This window comes from Puma concolor, chromosome D3, assembly GCF_028749965.1.
Source record: "Puma concolor isolate L17-30 chromosome D3, mPumCon1.1.hap2, whole genome shotgun sequence".
NCBI classification, from domain to species: Eukaryota; Metazoa; Chordata; class Mammalia; order Carnivora; family Felidae; genus Puma; species Puma concolor.
In genome coordinates, this window is record NC_141678.1 from 39,111,736 (window position 1) to 39,135,371 (window position 23,636).

General features: G+C 40.3%; 1 protein-coding gene across 1 annotated transcript in view; it reads left to right on the forward strand.

Moving 5' to 3' along the window:
* Positions 1-15,223: 15,223 nt before the first annotated feature.
* The window catches only part of AKAIN1 (A-kinase anchor inhibitor 1), a 54,332-nt gene continuing 45,919 nt past the window's right edge, over positions 15,224-23,636 (forward strand). Inside the window, exon 1 of the mRNA XM_086682538.1 lies at positions 15,224-16,189. Within this exon, the coding sequence (XP_086538664.1) occupies positions 16,174-16,189 (16 nt within the window). The 5' untranslated portion in view covers positions 15,224-16,173. The remainder of the gene's footprint in view (positions 16,190-23,636) is intronic.

The following is a 23,636-nucleotide window of genomic DNA, read 5'->3' on the forward strand; positions in this document are numbered from 1 at the left end:
GTTGGTAAGACAATGAAGATGCTGATTTGGACGAACTTTATGGCTAAGAATCATTTTTTAAAGGCATGATAATGCAGTGATTATGTTAAAATGTTTAAATTCTTAATTTTTAGAGATACCTAATGAAATAGCTTTATGTGGAAAGATATATTTGCAATGAGCTTTAAAATATCCGGAAGTGGGGGGCGCCTGGGTGGCTCAGTCGGTTGGGCGTCCGACTTCAGCTCAGGTCACAATCTCGCGGTTCGTGAGTTTGAGCCCCGCGTCGGGCTCTGGGCTGATGGCTCAGAGCCTGGAGCCTGCTTCGGATTCTGTGTCTCCCTCTCTCTCTGCCCCTCCCCCGCTCATGCTCTGTCTCTCTCTGTCTCAAAAATAAATAAACATTAAAAAAAAATTTTTTTTTAAATATCTGGAAGTGGGAGGATTGGGGATGTGGGTGCAGGTATAGTAAAACAAGATTTGCCATAAAGTATTATATATTGGCACCAGGTAAGCAGTGGTGGTGGATGGGGTGGAGTTCATTAAGAACAAATAGATCTTTTTGACTTTGAAATCTTTGAAATTTTCCATAACAAAATTGTATATATATAATATATATGTTAAATATATATAATAAATATAAGATATAGATGAATATATATAATAAAATTATATATATAATTTCTAATGGGATACATACACACATGCATGCACATACTGATATAACTAAAGATGTATACAGCAAACAGGATGCTAGTATTCAATAAGCCCTATTATTTCATTTATATAAACTCTTTTAAAAAATCAGTTCAGTGCATTTATTAAAATATTCATTTATTCAATAAACATTTAAAAATATTTTTAGTTTCTGGGGAGCCTGGATGGCTCAGTCAGTTGAGTGTCTGTCTGACTCTTGGTTTTGGCTCAGATCGGGATCTCACGGCTCATGAGTTAGAGCCCCGTGTCAGGCTCTGCACTGACAGTGTGGATCCTGCTGGGATTCTCTCTCTCTCTCTCTCTCTCTCTCTCTCTCTCTCTCTCTCTCTCTCCCTCTTTCTGCCCCTCCCCTGCTCTTGCTGTCTCTGTCTCTCTCAAAATAAATACACTTAAAAAAATATTTATAGTTTCTACTATGTGATAAGAAAATACTGGGCATTGAAATGAAAGGTAAGTGAGATACAGGAACCCTTCACTGAGGAACTCATAGTTAAGAGGGAGACAGGCAAATAATTGTGGTCAGGTGCAGTACTAACAATGACAGAGATAAACAGATTCCTGGGAGACAGAGGACGTCACTGCTCCTGTGTGGATTATGGAAAGCTTCCAGAAGGTGGCCCGGGTCTTGTCAGAAGAATAAACAGGAATTAGCCAAGTGAAGAGGAAATGTGAGCAGGTCATTCCAGGCAGAAAGAAGAGTATGGCTAAGGATATCAGACTAGAAACATCAGTTTCTAGTCTCTGTGTGCAGGGAGCTGGCTATAGCTCAGTGTTACAGGAACACGAAATGAAAGGGAAGGAGTGGTGAGATATAACGTTAAGACAGTAGGCGGGGGCCAAATCAAGCTCATAGGCCATATTTAGAATTTTGGATCTTCTATAACAATGTGGCATTATCAAATACTTGATGATTTTCTAGGAGAGGAATGATCTAGTTACATGGTTAGTGCTGCGTTCTCTACAGATAACTCTGATAACTATGTGGTAAATGAGGGGTTACTCGGGCCCTCCATGTGCTTTTATAAATAAAGCTTTATTGAAACACAGCCACGTGCATTCATTTACTCACTACGACTCCTTTCCCACTCTGAAGGCAGATATGGAGACACGAGAGCAGGAGAGCAGTTACAATGCTATTGCAATAGTCTAGGCAAGAGATAATGGGGGTTTCATGAGGGGAGGGGTGATAGGAAAGGAGAGTAGTTGTCAAATTAAGAAATATTTAGAAGATAAAGTCGACCAAGTTAAGGGTCACTTGTAGACTTCTAGCATAGACTAAGATGCCACCACTAATGGAGAAAGAGAACATAGGAGACTGTTAAATGGGAGGAAAGCTGATAAATTCAGTTTTATTTATTTATTTTTTTTAATTTTTTTTTTCCAACGTTTATTTATTTTTGGGACAGAGAGAGACAGAGCATGAACGGGCGAGGGGCAGAGAGAGAGGGAGACACAGAATCGGAAACAGGCTCCAGGCTCTGAGCCATCAGCCCAGAGCCCGACGCGGGGCTCGAACTCACGGACCGCGAGATCGTGACCTGGCTGAAGTCGGACGCTTAACCGACTGCGCCACCCAGGCGCCCCGATAAATTCAGTTTTAAATAAATGAGTCTAAAATCCCCTGTCTCCGCCCACTGGTCATCTCATTCGCGAACCTCAGGGTCAGGAAGTTCTGAAGTTTGGGATTGGGACGGGGTGGCTGCTGCAGTAAGGTAAGTTAAAAAAAACATTATTCAAAAAAAAAAAAAAAAGTTTTTTAAGCTGTGCCAAAATATCCCTGTGTCAAAAAATGCCCCACCTCACCCTCATCCCGTGTAGCCTGTTGCCCTATAGACCTGCAGTAACACCTGAAACCTCTACTCTGTCAATGAACTCCTGTATACCCTTGGACTGAATAGTTCCCCCATTCATTAACTCTTCTAGAAACAAAGTAGAAACTGTTTGGCCCACCTCCCGGTATCTTGGCTTTGGGGTGGTTCACTGGTCATTGTCTTCCCAGTACCGCAGTGATGGTGAGGCCCAGGCCATTGCCTTTTGTGTTAGTGAAAAGAGAGAATGTCCTGTAGGAACAAGAGAGCTACGTGCTCTGGAGTCAGACATGCTTTGTTTTTTTCTCCTTTCTACCTGGGTTTAAATTCTGGCTCTACCATTATCTGGCTTTCCAAAGCTACTTAATTGCTCCGTGGCTCATTTTCCTTGCCTTTAGAATGAGAACAATAACAGCATCTCAGGATTAAGTAAATTTAGGCAAATAACAGCATATAGCTTGGCGCATTAATGTGTGTTTATTGAATGGCTGTTATACAGTGAAGACCATGCTATGCACTGCGAGTATTGTGATAATAAAACAGGAACAGTTTTGCCCGTATGGAGATAACAGTGTAGCACTAGACAGGTAATTAAACAGACATTAAATAGGTAATCAAACGAATAGGTATGAAATAGCAAACTGAGAAAAGTGATACAAAGGAAATGAATCTAGGACCCTGACAGAGAATGAACAGTGTGTGTGGGTGTGTGTGTGTAGTGGGGGATGGGTGTTGGACCTACTGAACCTGGTTTGACAGGAAAAATCTCCCAGAGGAGTAATATTTAAGCTTGGATGAGATAGAGGCAGCTGTGTGGAATGGAAGTAATAACATTTCAGGTAGCCAGAAATGCTGTGTGAACGTACTAAACAGGCACCCCAAAATGTTAGAGTCTGGTAGGAATGCATGGGCCACTAAAAAAAAGATTTGTCTCTAACTAATGCTAATTTTTCAACGTTTATTTATTTTTGGGACAGAGAGAGACAGAGCATGAATGGGGGAGGGGCAGAGAGGGAGGGAGACACAGAATCGGAAACAGGCTCCAGGCTCTGAGCCATCAGCCCAGAGCCCGACGCGGGGCTCGAACTCACGAACCGCGAGATCGTGACCTGGCTGAAGTCGGACGCTTAACCGACTGCGCCACCCAGGCGCCCCTACTAATGCTAATTTTTTATCATGTTGTTTGATAGCAGAACACTTAATCCAGTAACTTCTGGTCAAGGTCAGTCAAAATGACTGATTATTGTCTTTTTGGAAACCTGAGTAAAACTCAGGATTTTAGATAGCCAATAAAAGACTTTCTCTTGAGGTTGTGTCCAAACTAATAGGGGGTAAGGGGGTGGGGGAAGAGGGGGGGTGGAGGGGTGGGGGGTAGAATATCCAGGTTTCAGACACCAGCTGTTCTCTGGCAGCTACTCAGCTGGGACTTTGTCCTTTGCTTGTGGGACTAGATCCCTGATCCATCATCTTAGATGGCTGTGTCCCACCAAGGCCTTTGGTCTCTTTGCTTGGGATCCTTTCTTATTCTGACCTCAAGAGCCCAGCTGGCTATGTGTTCAATCCTTCCCATGTGTTAAAAGGAAAACGAGACATATTAAACATTTTAAGAGTTTATCTGAACAAAACCTGACTGGTATCAGGCAGGTATCTACCAGATAGAAAGGAGATGTACAAAATGAAAGACTTTTTTAGGCAGAAGGGAGCAGGAACAAGGAAGTTCAACGAGGCAAAAAAGCGCACAGTTTTTGCTAGCTTACTTTCCTTTAGGGGATAGCAGGGGTCTGTCAGGCACATTACCTACGTACCGCTGATCAGGCAATTCCTGATTGACTGGTGTAAGATTCCATCACTGGGAAAGCCAAACACTTGGGTGCTTGGCATAAGTGGTTCCATTTTGGGCCTGTTGTCTTGTTTTTCACAGATTCATATGAGAGTTCGCTGGGGTTAGGAAGGACATAGGAGGGGGCCTTAAATTTTATCTACCTGGACAACTCACTCTGCTATTGGTATTTATTCCTCCAGCCATCAGCCTGGAAATTTTCAAGAGGCTGGAGGTCTTTCTGAGCTATATATATCCTTGGGAGTCAAACGAAGGTCTTGAGTCTTTTCCAAATTCATCATTGCTATTAGTCACTTCCCTTCTGAGGCATTACCCCTTTGTGGGCTGACCATGCAATCCATGGGTTGGATTGCAGACTTAGGACTTAGGATAACAGTTTCCTTTTGTGGAGACCCTGTTAAGTCTGTAGTTTCTTATCTGTTCTTGTAAACAAAACAAAACAAAACAAAACAAAAACAAAACTTGTCCCCAAGCCCAGAATGAATTTTCAAACTGGCTGTGCTTCTTCTTCCTTTTTTTTTTTTTGCTTTTCTCACCCCAATTCTGCTTATTTTACAGACTTTACAATTTGAGTCCTTGAGGCTAGGACTCAAAAAAAACTTTTTCCCCTCCACTTTGGCAATGAATTGAAAGCCTTGGCTTTCCAGACTTTCGTCCCTACTGTGCATTTCAGGCGCTTATTTTATTTATTTATTTAAAAAAAAATTTTTTTTTCAACGTTTATTTATTTTTGGGACAGAGAGAGACAGAGCATGAACGGGGGAGGAGCAGAGAGAGAGAGGGAGACACAGAATCCGAAACAGGCTCCAGGCTCTGAGCCATCAGCCCAGAGCCTGATGCGGGGCTCGAACTCCCGGACCGCGAGATCGTGACCTGGCTGAAGTCGGACGCCCAACCGACTGCGCCACCCAGGCGCCCCTCAGGAGCTTATTTTAAAATGCAAATGCTGAGAATTGGCTTGTTTATTTTCTGAACTCATTTCAGTCTCTAAAGCAATAAGAATCAGCCTAATGTCTACCGTTGTTACGTAAATTGGTGTAAAAAGGAATTACCCAACTTTGAAAAATAGCTATTTCAATTTCCAAATGTTAATCATGCTACCAAAGCATTAGAAGCTTATTCAAAGAACTTTTAACTATTTTCTCCTTAGATTTATCTGGTAACATCTCAGTACATTTGACTCTTGAACAACAGAGGGCTTTAGGGGCACCAACCTCCCCTCCTCCACAGCTGAAAAGAGGCTTGTAACTTTTGATTCCTTTAAAACTTAACTACTAATAGCCTACTGTTGACTGGAAGCCTCACCACATTTTGTGTGTTAGATGCATTATATACTGTCTTCTTACAGTAAAGTAAGAGAAGATGTTTAGAAAACCATAAGGACAAGAAAATACATTTACAGTACTGTCCTGTAAAAAATTCATGGATAAGGGGGCCCGTGCACTTCAAACCTGTGGTTCAAGGGGCATCTGTGTTTCTAACTTCCCACTGATAGAAGCCAAGCTGTGAGGCTCACTATCTTCTCCACCCTCTGTGCACCTACCATCCAGGAAGACTTCAATAGCCCAGACATTTCTCTCTCGGGATTCTTTCATTTCCTCTGCCCTGAAGCAGTCACTTCACAGAGCTGCTCTCAAGACCTTGTCATGCAGAACAGCTTCACCTTAAACTCCCAAATCCTGCCTGAGTTTTGTTAGTCTGATAGGAAAAAAAAAAAAAAAAAAAAAATAGGATAAAATAGGCAGAGAGGGAAAGGGATTAGGGCCTGAGGTCCCTGGGCGGGGAAAGATATTTGGGAACAATGCAGGGAGTGTCTGGCCAGAGCAAAGTCCCTCAAGGCAATTCCCCCTCAGGTTTCCTTCAGGAATTTGACAAAAGACCTGACTAAAAATAAGTAGACCCCAAGGAACTGGTCTGGCCAGAGATCGTGGAAATGAGCCAATCAGGAATGGACAACCCAGCACCTAGAGTTATCCAGCCAGTGAGGGTAAAACCTGAGAAGGAACAAGGGGGGAGGGAAGGGGCAGGGCCACCAGCACCTTAACAAGGACCCTTGACTATTGTCCTGGGGCATGTCCCCTCTCTGTATAGAGAGCTTTCCTACTATTCTTCCCTTCTGATCTTATAACTCTAATAAACTTTTACCTGCTGCTCATTTTCTGCCCGCCTCTTCTTTCTTCAAAGCAGCGAAACAAAGAATCCCAGGTATTGTGGTAAAAAGTCCTGCAATATTAGACTCTGCTCTCCCTCTCCTGGTGCTAGCCTTTCAACCTCATAGCTTACAGTCCAGAATGACCTCTTGTTTTCTGTCTCCCTTAGAGAGTTCCTCATGCCTTAACTTCTTTACCTCCCCAAATTGGACATAGTGGCATTCTCATGTGTTAAAGGAAAAATACAACAATCATAAATTTTGAAAAGATCATACTGGCTTTATGCAGTGATTCTTGAACTGGGCACTATCCAATCTAGTAGATAGAAAGCTCTGAAGAGCTGCGTAAGGTAGGAGGTTTTCTTTTTTTTTTTTTTTAATTTTTTTTTTTTTTAACGTTTATTTATTTTTTGGGACAGAGAGAGACAGAGCATGAACGGGGGAGGGGCAGAGAGAGAGGGAGACACAGAATCAGAAACAGGCTCCAGGCTCTGAGCCATCAGCCCAGAGCGCGACGCGGGGCTTGAACTCACGGACCGCGAGATCGTGACCTGGCTGAAGTCAGACGCTTAACCGACTGCGCCACCCAGGCGCCCCAAGGTAGGAGGTTTTCATAGACCAACGTGATCAGGAACAAGGAAGTCATAGCGGGCATTTGCTGATTGGTTAAAGCAGGGTCACTTTTCTTGCAGGGAGCAAAGGGAAGTCTTGGAGGCTGGCCAAGGAACGTGCGCTGAGCAGGCAAGTGCTGATTGGTTGGCCGAGGCCTTCCTTTGCTGGGAGAGCCAAGCATAGACAGTTGGGTCAGGTTTGGTCTGCGGGCATGGGGGCTTAGCATGCACGACTCCATTTTAAGCTTACTGTAGATATTTTAACACATCTGTACCCTGATTTCATGAAACCATGCCACTGGAAACCTCTGTAGATAAATATTTGCAGACCTCAGCTGTGTCTCAGTGTTCTTCTCTCCCTTTGCCTCTCCTTTGCTCCTACCTTCCCCTGCTTTTTTTTTTTTCCTACTAGACTCTAAGCTACTTGAGAGCTTACCTGTGTCTTATTCCTCTGAATCTTTAGTATCCGATACTGTTCTTAGTATTGATCCCCTGATCAGTAAATGCATGTTGAATAAATGAATAAAGAAAAGAATGCTTATTTTGAAAATAAGTTGTAAATTTTATAACTATTTACTCATTCTCCAGTCACTCATATTGACTAAATACAATAATTCAAAACCATTGAACAGAAAATGTGAAATTTGATTTAATGTATTTTTAAAAATTAGGTAATATTGAGTTAGCATATTTTATAGTTGATTCTAGTTCTCAAAATATTCCAATTTTAGGATATTCTTATCCATATTTCTATTTATTAGAAATATCAGATTGTCACAAACTCTTTTAGAACAGTTATGGCAATATATGGCAATATACTTTACATAAAGTAAAATGCACTCATTATCGTTGTACAGTTCAATGGGTTTTAACACATGTATATACCCATGGAACCACCACTAACAGTGAAGATATTGCACATTTCCATCATCCCCAAAAGTTTGTGTTTTTAGCCAGTTCCAATCTACCTTTCCATGTCCCCAAGCCTCAGATAACCACTGAACTGCTTTCTGTCACTATAGCTCTTTAGCCTTTTCTAGAATTTCATATAAATGGAATCGTACGTATAGTATGTAGTCTATTGTGTCTGGTTTCTTTTACTGAGTATGTTTTTGAGGTATATCATGTTGTTGTGTCTCTATGCCGCAGTTTGTGTAGCCATGCAATGTTGATGGATGAGGTTGTTTTCACTTCCTGGCTGTGACGAATAAAGCTATTGTCAATGTTCATGCATAGGTCTTTGAATGGTCACAGTTTTCATTTCTCTTGGGTAACCCAGTAGGGGTGGAATGGATAGATGTGTCCTAGGGTAAGTATATTTTTAATGTCCTAAGGAACTATGAGACTGTTTTGCAAAGTGGTTGTAACCTTTCACATTGTCAACAGCAATGTTTGAGCGTTCTAGTTTCTCCATATCTCATCAACACTTGGCATTGCCAGTCTTTTAAATTTTCCCCATTCTCCTGGGTGTGGTTTTTTTTTTTATTTGTTTGTTTGTTTGTTTTTTAACGTTTATTTATTTTTGAGACAGGGAGAGACAGAGCATGAACGGGGGAGGGTCAGAGAGAGAGGGAGACACAGAATCGGAAACAGGCTCCAGGCTCTGAGCGGTCAGCCCAGAGCCCGACGCGGGGCTCGAACTCACGGACCGCGAGATCATGACCTGAGCCGAAGTCCGATGCTTAACCGACTGAGCCACCCAGGCGCCCCACTCGTGGGTGTGTAATGATACCTCACTGTGGTTTAAATTTATATTTCTAGGATGACTAATTGTGTTGAGAAATCTTCATATGCTTATAGGCCATTACTAATACATTCATCTTATGAAGTGTTTATTTAAACATTTTGGCAAGTTTTTAGTTGGGTTGTTGTCTTATTGACTTATTGCAAGAGTTATGAATAAAGATGTCAGATATACATATAGTAAGTATTTTCTCTTAGTCTGTAGCTTGTATTTTTCTTAGCAGTGTTTTTCAGATAGAAGAAATATTTAATTATGACAAAGTCCCATTCATCAATTATTTTCTTTTATGATTCGTGCTTCTTGTGTCTTATCTAGGAAATCTTTTCCTACGCTAAGATTGCAAAGGATCCCTCTCATGTTACAAGCAGATTTTTTTTTTAAATTTTTTTTTTTCAACGTTTATTTATTTTTGGGACAGAGAGAGACAGAGCATGAACGGGGGAGGGGCAGAGAGAGAGGGAGACACAGAATCGGAAACAGGCTCCGGGCTCTGAGCCATCAGCCCAGAGCCCGATGCGGGGCTCGAACTCCCAGACCGCGAGATCGTGACCTGGCTGAAGTCGGACACTTAACTGACTGCGCCACCCAGGCGCCCCAAGCAGATTTTTAAAATCGGTTAAAAAGCAGCCAAAGAGTCAGTATTGCTAAGTTCTTAGCTACCATGGCCTAACATAATTTTCTGGTACTGAAATCTCTGCGTAGTGCACTATGACTCCTAATTCTGAATTGAACCTTCGAATAGAGATGAAGAGCTTTGAACAATTGCTTAAAAAACTCATCAGTATTTCTTTCTTTTAAAAATATTTATTACTGGGGCGCCTGGGTGGCGCAGTCGGTTAAGCGTCCGACTTCAGCCAGGTCACGATCTCGCAGTTTGTGAGTTCGAGCCCCGCGTCAGGCTCTGGGCTGATGGCTCGGAGCCTGGAGCCTGTTTCCGATTCTGTGTCTCCCTCTCTCTCTGCCCCTCCCCCGTTCATGCTCTGTCTCTCTCTGTCCCAAAAATAAATAAAAAACGTTGAAAAAAAAATAAAATAAAAATATTTATTACTGAAGTATAGTTGACACACCATGTTAAATTAACTTTAGGTGTACAACGTAGTGATTTGACAATTCTATACTTACTCAGTACTCACCACTCTATGTATAGTCGCTCTCTGTCACCATACCTCATTGACTATATTGTTTGTGCCATACTTTTCATCTCTGTGACTTATTTTGTAACTAAAAGTTTCTATCTCTTAATCACTTCGCCTATTTTGCCCACCCCCTACCCCTCTTCCCTCCGGCAACTACCAGTTTGTTCTCTGTATTTATGAGTCTGTTTCTGTTTTTTGTTAGTTAGTTTGTTTGTTTATTTGTTTTGTTTTTTAGATTCTATGTATACACAAAATCACTTGTCTCTATTTTCACTTAGCATAATATCCTTTAGGATTATCCATATTGTGACAAAGGGCAAAACTTCATTCTTTTTTTTATGGCTGGGCAATAAAAATTAATAAGTATTTCTGAAGGCAATGATTAAAGTTATTCCCAAACATACAGTCCAAGTGAGCAGATCTAAGAAAAGCACCCAGTTTCTCAGTTTGGACTGTATTGAGGCTCTAATCTTTGTCATCATACTTAAAAAGAAGTTTGATACTCTTTTCTTGTTTTTTCTAAAGCTTTTTTGAATTTCTCAATATGTCATTTTTTTCAGTCTTTAGTATATGTATTCCTTTATTTTTTTTATTTTATTACTTTTGTTTAATCTTTATTTATTTTTGAGACACAGAGAGAGAGAGAGAGAGCACAAGCAGGGGAGGAGAGAGCAGGGGAGGGGAGGGGCAGAGAGGGCCAGGAGACCCTGAATCCTAAGCAAGCTCCAGGCTGTGAGCTATCAGCACAGAGCCCCCCTACATGGGGCTCGGAACTCACAAGCTGTGAGATCATGACCTGAGCTAAAGTCCAAGCTCCCCTCTTTCTTCCTTTATTGATGCTCTTCCCAGGAAGCTCTGTTTCTATTTGCCTCCTCTTTTCTTTCTCCTTCTCATATTCCTTTGCTTTTTTTTTTTTTTTTAAATGAAACTCAGAGTCATGTGCATGAGTAGGCATGGCATTGCATCCATGGTCTTTTTAAAAAAAAATTTTTTTTTTAATGTTTATTTTATTTTTTGAGAGAGACAGAGACAGAATGCAAGTGGGTTAGGGGCAGTGAGAGAGGGAGACACAGAATCTGAAGCAGGAGCCAGGCTGTGAGCTGTCAGCACAGAGCCCGGCGTGGGGCTCGAACTCATGAACGTGATGAGATCATGGCCTGAGCTGAAGTCACATGCTCAACCAACTGAGCCACCCAGGCACCCCTCATATTCCTTTCCTATCTTTTACTTCTCTCTTCACCTCTTGTCTTTCCAGTCTTTTTTTCTCATTGATTTTTTCCTTCTGAAATTGCCTTAGTTTGGAACCTATATATAAACAGAGAGATTTTTGCATTTAGAATCTATTGTCTATTAACAATATTGAAGCTGAGTGGAATATTGAATTAAATGCTTTATGCTTCTTTTTAAAAACTAACCAAACTGGTTTTAATTTGAATGTTCTCAGTTGATTCTCCCTTTCCTGTTATCTAGTAAAATTAGTGCACACACGTGTGTGTGTGTGTGGAGAGAGAGAGAGAGAGAGAGAGAGAGAGAGAGAGAGAGAGAGAGACTTGGGGAACTTTTAGTACAGAAATGGACATGGCTACATAACCCTTTGGTAGGAGAAAAGGGTCTTCAAACAATGTTAGAATTTTTCTTTCAGGAAAATATTCATTGTGCATGAGCACGCTATAAAATTTTAACTGTTCTAATTTACTTTTTCCAATAGAGAAGTTTTGCTGATGTTTCCTTTTAGAAAATATGGTTCTTTCATAGACCATTTAAAGCATCTCACAGGACTCATAAACTGCTTCATAAAATGCAAACCTACAGAGACACTGTCCTATATTCTTTAAGCCTGCAAAATTCTTTAGTATTTCCTATTTCTTTTCTTACAGCAGTATAGTCCTTATTTTCCCTTCCCTTTTATTCCATCTTCTATCATCATTTTTTTTTTCAATTTATGCCATTTCCCTCTCTAGATGTATTTTTACTTCACTTTCTTTAAATCTTTACAGATTGGATAGCAAAAAGATTAGTTTTTCAATGTCTTCTTCCTCATTCAATTTTTCTCTTTTCATGTCTCTGCTACATTCTCTCATTCCTTTTTAAATTCCTGCTGAATTCACCTCTATGGCCTTTCTTAGACAATTCAACAACTTCCGGCAGCTTTTGGATGAAAAGAGTTCTTTTCCAGCACTTCATTTCTGTAATCATTTGCAACTTATAGGGGAAGACATTTGGAAAAAAATTATGTCAATATGCTTCATAATGAAAATGCTTCTTTTCAATCTATTTCAGCTGTCCTCAGAGATACTAAGAATTCTTTGAAATTATAGTTGGTTGAATAATGCATTAAAATAAGTATGGAGTGGGAAGAATCAGGGTATGGCTCGGGCCAAGGTGAGCTGCAAATAATGGAAACGGGGGATATTTCAAGATGGGTTTTCAAAATTTTCTATTTTTTCAAGCTCTAAAGACAGAGTAGAATAAATTAATGTTTGAGGGAATAGATGGGAACTTGCAGGAAGTCTGAGAGTTATAGCTCTAATCTGCCTCTCCTAGTTTCTTTGGAGGTTCTAATTTAATGTTTATGTGTCACATGAATCACTACCTCATAGTGCGTCCATGTTCATTTTTGCATGAAATACTCCCCCAAGTTTCTGGGGCGCCTGGGTGACTTAGTCGGTTAAGTGTCTGACTCTTGATTTTGGCATGGGTCATGATCTCATGGTTTGGGGGACTGGGCTCCAGGCTGACAGCGTGGAGTCTGCCTGGGATTCTTTCTCTCCCTCCCTCTCTCTGTCCCTCCCTCCCTTCTCTCAAAATAAATAAATAAACTTAAAAAAAATAACAAAAAATATTCTCCCCAATTTTAATTATAATAGTTGATTCTATTAGGTGTTTCTTTTATTTCTTTTTTGTTTCTTCTGTGCCTTCCAGTTCATCTAGCACCTTGTTCGAGTATTCATAGGTAGGGGTGCCCAGTTTGATAAGCTCAGCATAAGGGCAGGAAAGTTGTGGCATCTAGTCCAACTTGTTCACTGTCTTGCTTCCTCTCAGTATTCCCATCATTTGGCTAGAAATGAAGGTGCTAGAACGAGGTAGATGGTAGTGGTTGAAGTGGCTGCTGCCTGTCTGGTAAATGGCTATTTCAAAATGTAGTGGATTGTTTGACTAGAGAATGAGTTGCCTTGAGTGGAAGCGTTTAAACAGAGACACAGTGAGACTATATTGGGAACTTAAGCCTCAGTTGTGGAGTAAGACTGGATATATCACAGAATCTGGCTCTTATGGTAGAATAAAAGGAAGTTTTTATTTTCCTATGAGACAGTCTTATTAAATTGATCATTTATACTAAGATATAAAAAATCTAGTAGCACTATTAGGGTATGTAAATTAAACCAACAAAATAATACCTCCAGTAGTAGTAAAAATTGGAGATAATATTGTTGAATATAAAATTTACTGATGAAATAAGTACAAATAAAAAAATTATTAAAGTGTTTGGATTTTACTGGGAATAATACTAATTGCTCCTGCTATGATGCAAAAACTGAATTGGGAGTATATTGTCCTCTGGCTAGGTAGCAATGATGTGTTGGGTAGAGAAAATGAAGAGTTCACAGGAGGAAGAGGGAGAAGAGCTGAGGATGGACTGAGGAGTTTTTTCTTCTGTCCTTGACCTGTTGCTTTGGATTTTACTGGATCACATTACCTGCTATTGCCATAACAAACTAATCAAAGACCCTCGTGGGACCATTTTCAGGCATTCGTTATTTCTACTACCATCTTGGCTTCTGTCTAGGTTGGAAGCCTGTGGGAATCCATGTGAGTTCCTTCCTTATTTAACATTTAGAAAAATACGCTCTGAGGTTGCAGGTGGTATAAATGGTTTCTTTTTAAATATATCTAACACCTTCCTGCTCAAAATATGTTCTATGGACCAGCAGTATCCTATGGACCTGCAGTCCAGGACCTGCAGCCTGGACATCATCTGGGACCTTACTAGAGATGCAGAATCTCAGCCCCCACCCTGATCTACTGAATTATGACCTGCATTTTAAGATCTCCGTGGGATTTATATGCACATTAATATTTGAGATGTACCGATTTAACATACTTAGTTCGCATTCCTGTAGGGTGTCATCTACAGTGTGTCCTCAATTTCCTAGAATGGGTTTAACTGGGGTTGTGCTCTCTCTTAATTAATCAGCTAATTCATTAGCACATTTAATCCCTGCAACAAACCCTCACAACACCTTAATCCTTACGTTGCAGATGAGACAGTTAAATAACTTATCCAAGGTCACGCAGCTAGTATATGGTGGAGACGTTCTACTTGAGTCTGACTCATTTCCAAGTCTTTTTTCTTTTCCAACACCACATTGCTTTCCCTTGAATTTAATCATGAATAATTGTTTATGCATTAAGAGAATAAGGTCCAGAAAAAATAAAGGTTAGAAAGAGATCTTTGAAAGAGGCCTTCCAATCATTCAAAGATTATTTTGAAGAGTGTATCACACTTCTGGTGATAAAGCAAAGAAGGCAGAGTGAAGTACTCTTGGTCCCTGGCTTTTGGAGTAATTTGGGGAAGTGAGAGGACTGCATCTCGTCATGCTCATACTTTGTCCTGCCCATCAGCTGACCTGCATCTTGCTGCTGCTGAGGCAGGTTCCATCTGTTTAAGCCTGTGTTGAGCCAGGTGCACAGAGCAGTACTGATTGTGTTATGTTGAGGCTGCCCATATGCCTCCATGCAAACTGCAGTTCAAGAGCTGTAAAACTGTTTGCATTTGAAATCTATCAGATGGCTTTGAACAAAACCAGTTCCAATAGGGCTGTTTGAATGCTTTATATTTGGCAAAAGCGTGTAGAACTTATGGCCACCAACCGAATTATTAAGGAATATTGTATTTTCAGAATAGCTATATTTTCCAGGGAGAGATGCATGTGAAGAAACCCCATAAAACACTGGAGATGACCCAGGTCACTGTTTGTTCTTGGAAAACTCCATTCAGCTGCAAACAGGGAGAATAAAACCCAAAGCAACTGACATCTGCTTTGAGATTGGGGGATCCTGTGTCACGTTCGCTCTGGGGTTGTAACCCAGCTGGACTTGTTTCAAGCTGGGTAACATCTAGTCTGGGCTATCCACACTACACAAACATTTCTTGGGGGGACTAGATAATGATTTCAAAATGAGCAGTGACTTAGAAGCATGAAGTGAGTGTGGGGTGCCTCTCAGTATCTTTAGAACTTGGTGTGTATGGGGGACACAGTTATCAGTTGGATAAACGGGAGGGGAAGCACTAAAGTTTCTTGATCAGTCTCGGAGCTGTTCTCATACTTGAAGGGAACTCTGTTGATTCAACCTTTTGTAGAGTGTGTGAATTTGTCAGTGACAACATGCTTCACAGAGTTCTCTTACCTCTGCATTGGCCAGTCCTGCTCTCTCTAAACTGATGACCTTGAGGGCCTCCAAGTTTAGAAGCTTTCAGAGCCAGATTGGCCGCCTGGGAGCAGTCCTCCAGCACTCCTCACATGCTCCAGTCACCCTGTCCTTCCCTCTAGCTCTCTTTCTGACGTTAGAAGACTGAAATTGAGAGGCGGAGAGAAGTCATGGAATCCCAAGGGCCTATTCACTTTAAGGCCCCACCCCTCTATTCAGAGCCATCCAACCCGGAGAACTTAGAGTCATCCTCAGGAGTAAAGTTCTTTGAGTTATATATATATAAAAGGGCAAGCCCATCCTAAATGTCAGTCCAATATCCATGGGGGCTAGAGACAGCAGGTAATTAGAAGCAATTAGTTGTCCCCCTGCCGGGAAGCCGGGCAATTACCTTTTTCTCTCTTCCTCTTCCGTCCTTCCTTCTCCCGTGGAAGCGATAGAAGTGTTTTGCTCCCTAAGCAGCAGTGTACGCTGAGTTGGCACGGGAATGAGGGATGAACTGAGCAGGATTCGGTCTCCTCCTCCCGCCGCCGCGGTGGCCGCCGGCAGAGCAGTGCATTGTGGAGGCTGAGCGCGCCGCGGTGGCTGGAGCTGCGGCCCCGGGATCGCGCGGCGAGGAGCTGTCCGAGGTGCTGACCGGCCCGGCCCGCGCCCTGCGCGCCCACCTGCCCTGGACCACTCCAAGTCCTGGCTTTTCTCCCACCCCTCCGTCTGCCTTTGTGTCCTCCTCACCTAGGGGCGTAGCGGCTGGAGGAAATCATGGTGTTCGCTCCAGGTATACCTGCACCTTGCTTTTTCACCAGGTGTCCAGGCGGGGAGCGGGGAAGAGAAGGGAGAGGATAGGGAGAAAAGGCCTTTTCCTTGCCTGTTATCTGCGCGTTTTGAAGTTACCGTCTGTAAGCTAGGGGCGGGAGTGCCTCTGTGCGGAGTCTTTGCGATTCTTCCCGGTCCCGTCCCTTCTGTCCTCTACCCATCCCCAACCTTAGTCCCGCCACTGCTCTTCCCGCTAGGCTCCTCCACATCCCACCGGAGCTCAGGCACCTTGAGAACTGGGACCTTTGCCAGACACACAGGCGCCTACGTGGGCGGGAGGCTGGAGAGATCCGGCCAGGAGTCGCGGGCTTCAGGCTACTTCGGTGGGGATCTTCTTCACAGCCACTTCCCCCTCTGCAAAAGTGGCAGAGTGACCCGGTTCCTCCCGATGTCCTGAGGAAAGAAGTGGGTGAAGCCCACGGAAGTGGGACTATAGGCAGAGGAGCGATACTCCTCAAGGAATGAGACCTGAAACTCTGGCAGCAGGCTGCAGCGCAGAGCCTGCTACTGCGGCGCCGCTGGCGCTTGCAGTGTCTTTTTGGAGCTGCCCGTGAAGGACTTTGGTCCCTTTGCTGCTATCCGTGGCTACAAGTTGGTGAAAAGTCAGATTTGCCTGCGGTCGATCGGCTTACTGGTGTGTGCATGTGTGTGTATGTGAGTAATGTGTGTGTAATTTGAGCAGCGGGGAAAGCATGGTCATTGCTAACTTAAGAAGCTGTCTCTTGGGAGATTAGATACAAGGTCTTTCAAATTACAGCCTCTGTTTTCATTAAAGACTGCTGTGGTGGGGGGGGGGGTGAGTGGAAAGGGGAGAATGGAAGAGTAGAGGGGACTAAAACTCTTAAGTTTGTTATGGTTCTTTCGCTTGAAATGTTCGTTTGCATTTGCTGTAGGCTTTGGACCTCAGATAGCTGGGGAGGAAAGGTATAATGCAATTTTAAAAGGGAAGAATTGAGTCTGGGTTTCAACACTTTCAAATGGCAAAACTTGAGAAGGGGAAGGTCCCCACCCCCAGCAGGATGGTAGCTGAGTGGCAGGAGTGAGTTTCTGTCAGTTCTGGCCCTCACTGCAGTCATTGAGTCAGAGGACAACAGGAGCCCTTCTGCTGACCATCCCAAGTAATTCAATGGGGGAAAGTTGGTCCTGATAGTGAAGAACATTTATTCAGTCGACACAGGATCTGGTGAAGTTGAAAAACAATAGTTCTTTGTTGCATTTATAAACTACTTACAACTTTATAAAGCACTTTTATGCCATTTGATCTTCAAATTACCCTCTGAAGTAAGAAGTATTGTTTCTCTTTTACCACCGCAGGGAAGCTGATTTAAGATGGTTTTAGGAGCCTCAGCTGGAGTTTTCTGATTCCGCTGAACCTCTTTTTTCCTATTCCTTACAACCTATCTTGACAAAATGCCTTATCAGTTTCAGGGATAGCTGCTTTTTGGTCCAAGGTCAGGTGTAGCCAAAGGGAAATGTCCTTCCACTTCTGAGGTGAGGATGGGCTAGTGTTGTCCAGAGTTAGAATTGATGAGTGATGTTCACTAGGCATTTTCTAAAGGCATGACTGTGGGTGAAAGACTATAAAGAGCAGTGAGTAATTCCTGGAGTGGACTGAACTGGCTTAAGCATCCCACTACTGGGACAGGGCTTTACTTTTCCATTTTTCTTCTAAGTTTTGTACTATAGGAAAAGTAGAAGTTATTCATAACTGTCAGGGATGGCATAAATTGACCTGAATAGGATATGTACAGAAGCCTGTGGGGAAACATTTTTGGGTCATTTCTTCAATTTTGAGTTTTTCTTAAAAAATCATAAGCATTTTGGGGCAGTAAGAATAGGGTGCTAAAAATATTATATCAACTTACCTTTTCATTTATTGATCATATGTCTTCCAACTCATATAGTGTTATTATTCTGAAAGAATATCAGAACAGTGAATTGTCTTTGAACTCTGCCAGATTTTTATCATTACAGTCTCATTTCTAGGACTATTGCTTTTTCTAAATCTCTATAATCTGGAGATCCAGATGTTTTGTACTAGTCAAGGGAACTACTCCCCCACCCTTTTCTCTGAGCCAACCTAACTCCCAGGAAAGGAGGAACAGAGGCATGTTCTATGATTATTCCAAAATTAATAAAGTAAAATAAAATAAATTAGTAATACAAAATGAATATAACAATAAATTAACATTGAACTGTTCATAAAACTGGGTCAGTTGGTACTGTGCCCTTCTAAACACATTGTAGCTCTTTGGATTTTAGCAAAGGGACAAAGGAAGCCTGAGGTCTACTTCTGTCCTTGCCTCAGCAGATTGACTTGCTTTGAATGATTCTGCTGCCTCTTTGCTTACCTTAAAGGCAAAGGTGAAAAGTGACAGAGATTCAGGAAACGAATTTCAGTCCAGAAGTACAATGTAATGAGGGAGAAATAAATGGGAATTTATATAACTCTAGCTAGGATTCACCTTATCACATGGTATAAAATAACCTTGCAGTCTCTTGTTTTAATTAGTCTACAGATTGTAAGGAACAGGGTTTAAGTTGGGCAGAGTCTTTGAGTGGTTTCTCAGTTTACATAGGGAATACAACTCAATTTCCTCCTTCTTATTCCATTCATGGACTTTGTAATTTAGGAGGATTTTAATTTTGTGCATTTTAATATTTTAACCCCTTAATAGAAGGGATCATGACTACGAATTATTTAATTAGATAACTAAAGCCTATCATGCATTTATTCTTCCTTCTAAAGGAATGATACAAAATTAATAACAGTTAAATGAGGAATAAAGTGTAAATATATTCATTTCTCTGTAAGTACCATATGTCCCTCAATATGGGTTAAATTTAGCTGGGGTGCGTGGCTGAGGCAAAAAACCAAAATGAAGCCCCCTGCTTTCCTAAATCTTTTATCTATTCCTCTTTCCATTCCCCAAAACTAAAGGTGGAATCTTTCTTTGTAGAGCAATGTGAGAAGATTTCGAAGCATATTACTTCTGCCAAAGGAAAGAGGGTAACACAATCATTATGGAAAAACATTTTGGCTCTGCTGCAGAATACTAAACTGACCCACATTACTTAGTCTGTGGCTATGAAAAAGCTCCCATTTGGGAGAAAAACGTTCTGGGATATCTGGGCTTTCCATATGGTGCTGCTGGTTTTGTGGAGGAAAATCAAGGCATTATTACCAATTCATGGACAAAGTCAAAGTGGAAGAAAGAAGAAAGGCCACTAGACATTGGTGTTAGAAGTGAAAAAGAGCACAAGAAAATTTCAAAATATTTCCTGACCTATTCCAGGATGAGAAAGGGTATGTTCACAGATTCAAATGGCTTTTCAATGCTCTGGTTTCATCCAAAGAATTCTAGACTGAATAATCAGATTAGCAACTCCTTCTCCCCTGAGGAAGAGCTAATAAAGAATAGACTGTGAGGTAGAAAGTGAGGACAGAAGTTTCCTTATCCCTAGGCTATCCCCCTTCTACAGCCAGTGACTGGTATATACTTCAGGAATTAATGTACCTTTCTTTGGGGATAGCCTAAATATATACTTGACTTGTTTAGATTGCCTTCAAGTGGGATATATTGTCAAGAAAAAGATCTTTCTTCTCTTTTACATGAATTAGACAAGGTATGATAACAAGGATTTCAAGGTGGAATAAAATGGTATAATTGTAAGCAATTATATAGCCAGAGTCTTGACTTCTAAGATTAGTTTGAGAAACACTTAGCAACAATAGTTCTACAGAGAGCTATCAAAATATTAAAAAAAATATTTATTGCAAGCTAGTTATAATTTTTATTTATTTATATAAACCTCTTACCTATTCCTGAGAGAGCAGTGAATAAATAAATTATATAACAAACTGTCTTAACTCTAAGGTTTACAATCTGCCAACTTGGGCAAATAAATTATCTTCTGTTAGCATAAGTATTTTTTTTTTACTTCTATTAATTTACTATTAAAAAACACATACAGTTAAATTGACTTTTTTGGTGTATAATTCTGTGTGTTATAACACATGCATAAAGTCGTGTAATGACCAAAAAACAGTTCCATTGTACCAAAAAATCTTCTGATACTCCTTTGTATTCAGACACTTCTCCCCACCCATCAGGTGACTATTGATCTGTTTTCCATTCCTATAGATTTGCCTTTTCCAAAATGTCACATAAATGGAATCATACAATATGTAACCTTTTGACTGGCTTCTTTCAGTCAGTAAATGCTACTGAGATTCATCCATACTGTTGCATGTATCAAGAATTCATTCCTTTTTATTGTTGAGTAGCCTTCCATTGTATGGATGTACCAACAGTTGTTTATCACTTTCCCCACTGAAAGATATTTAGATTACGAGTTAAGCTGTGATAACCAACTTGTACATATTGTGTGAATATAGGCTGATCTTATAGTAAGTATACGCTTCACTGTTCTCCAGAAATATTGTATCATTTTGCATTACCACCAGCAACTTATGAGAATTCTAGTTGCTCAGCATCCTTGTCCTTCTGATAGGTATAGAATGGTATTCATTGTCATTTTAATTTGCATTTCCCTAATGACTAATGGCTTTGATAATTTTTTTTTCAAGAACTTATTTGCCACATGTATACCTTATTTGGTAAAGTGTCTGTTCAAATCTTTTGCCCTTTTTTTTTTTTTTTTTTTGGGTTGGGGTGATGTTTGTTTCCATATTGTTGAGTTTTGAGAGTTCTTTTGAGGTTTTAAACCCATTGTTGGATATGTGATATGCAAATATTTTCTGCCAGAATGTGACTTGACTTTTCATTCTCTTAATACTACGTTTTTTCAGAGCAAAAGTTTTTAATTTTAATGCAGTGTAATTTAGCAATTTTTTCTTCTATAGATCTTGTTTTTGATATCATAGCTAAGAGCTTTTTGCATAACCCAAGATCAGGAAGATAGTCTCCCATGTTCTCCTCTAGAACTTTTGTAAATTTACATTTAGATCTAATCATGAGAGTAGATGCCTACCCTCATGATTTCATCTAATCTAACTGTCTCCTAAAGGCCCCACCTCCTAATATCATCACGTTGGAGGTAAGGGCTCCAACAAATAAATTTTGGAAAGACACAAACATTCAGTTGGTAACAACTTGACTTGGGATATGTTGTAAATTATTGGTTAAGGTTTATTTTTTTTATATGAATGTTCAATTATTCTAATACCATTTGTTGAAAATTGTTTTGGCTGTTATAGTTCCTTTGACTTTCCATATAAATTTTAGAGTCAGCTTGCCTATATTTACATAAAACTGAAATTCCATGAAATCTACTGATCAGTTTGTGGGAATTAATATCTTAACTATGTTGAGTCTCCAGTCCATGAACATGATATATCTCTTCATTTATTTAGCTCTTCTTTCATTTCTTTCATCAGTATTTTGTAGTTTTCAGCATACAGATCTTATATATATTTTGATAGATTATACCTAAATATTTCTTTTGGGAGGAGCTACTCTAAATGGTACTTAAAAATAATTCAATTTCTGGAAGTTCATTACAGAAATATAGTTGATTTTTGTATGTTGGCCTCACTTCCTGTGATCTTGCTTACCTCTCTTATTAGTTGTAGGAGCTATCTTGTGGATTTCTTAGGAATTTTTATTAGGCAATCATGTTGTCTGTAAATAAGGATCATTTCATTTCTTTTCCAGTTTTATTCCTTTTTTGCATTGGCTAGGGCTATTAGCACTATTAGAACTAATAGCACTATATTAAGTAGAAGTAGTGAGAGTTGATATTCTTGATTTGTTTTTAATCTTTAGGGGAAAACATGCAGTCTTTCATCATTAGGTATGGTATTAGTCATAGGATTTTTCACAGATGCTCTTTATTTGGTCGAGGAAGCTCCTTTCTATTCCAAGGTTGCTGTGAATTTTTATCATCGATAGACATTGAATATCATCAAATGACTTTTTTTGCATCTAATGATATGATAATGTGGGTTTTCTTTTTTAGGCTGCTAATAGGATGGGTTACATTGATTGACTTTCAAATGTTGAACCAGCCTTACATTCCTAACACTCATTTGGTTATGATGCATTATTCTTTTCATATGCTGGAGGATTAAATTTGGTAGTATTTTGTTGAAGAATTTTTTGCTCCATGTTCATAATATATATAGGTTTATAGTTTGCTTTCCACACACCATCTTTGTTTGCTTTTGATATCAGTGTAATGCTTCCTCATAAATAAGATGAGAAGTATTTCTGTCTCTTTGGTTTTCTGAAAGAGATGGCATAGACTGGCATAAACATTTCTTCCTTAAATGTTTGGTGGAATTCATCAGTGAAACCATGAAGGCCTAGAAGTTTCTCTGTGGAAAGCTCTTTAAACATGAATTCCATTTCTTTAATAGATAGATACAGGACTATTCTGTTAATCTTGGATAAGTTTTGGTAGTTTTTTTAAAAATTGGTTTATTTTATCTAACTTACTAGTTTTAATTTTTTTTTTTTTTAATTTTTTTTTCAACGTTTTTATTTATTTTTGGGACAGAGAGAGACAGCATGAACGGGGGAGGGGCAGAGAGAGAGGGAGACACAGAATCGGAAACAGGCTCCAGGCTCCGAGCCATCAGCCCAGAGCCCGACGCGGGGCTCGAACTTACGGACCGTGAGATCGTGACCTGGCTGAAGTCGGACGCTTAACCGACTGCGCCACCCAGGCGCCCCTTAATTTTTTTTTTAACATTTGTTTATTTTTGAGACAGAGAGAGACAGAGCATGAACGGGGGAGGGTCAGAGAGAGAGGGAGACACAGAATCTGAAACAGGCTCCAGGCTCTGAGCAGTCAGCACAGAGCCTGACGCGGAGCTCGAACCCACGGACAGTGAGATCGTGACCTGAGCCGAAGTCGGACGCTTAACCGACTGAGCCACCCAGGCGCCCCCTAACTTACTAGTTTTATATGAGTAAATTAGTTTGTAATACTCTTATTATCTGTTCTATATGTGTGGAATTTATAGTGGTATTTCCCTTTCATTCCTGATACTGGTAACTTGTGGGGTTTTGTTTGTTTATTTTTGTCAGTTTGGCTACAGGTTTGTTAATTTTTTTTTTAATCTTTTCAAAGATGTCTTTTCGTTTCCTTGATATCCCTTATTATTTTTCCTGTTTTCAATGTCATTGATTTCTGCTCTTTATTGTTTTCTTCTTTCTCTTAGCTTTAACTTTATTTTGCCCTTCTTTTCTAGACTTAAAATTAAACTTAGATTGTTTATTTTAGATCTTTCTTTTTTCTAATATAGATATTTAATGCTATAAATTTCCATGTAAGCATTTCTTTAGCATATCTTAATGTTGTATTTTTATTTTCATTCAGTATTTCAAAATCATCATTTGGTTCATTCAAAATCATCAAAGTATTTTGAATACTTTGTAATT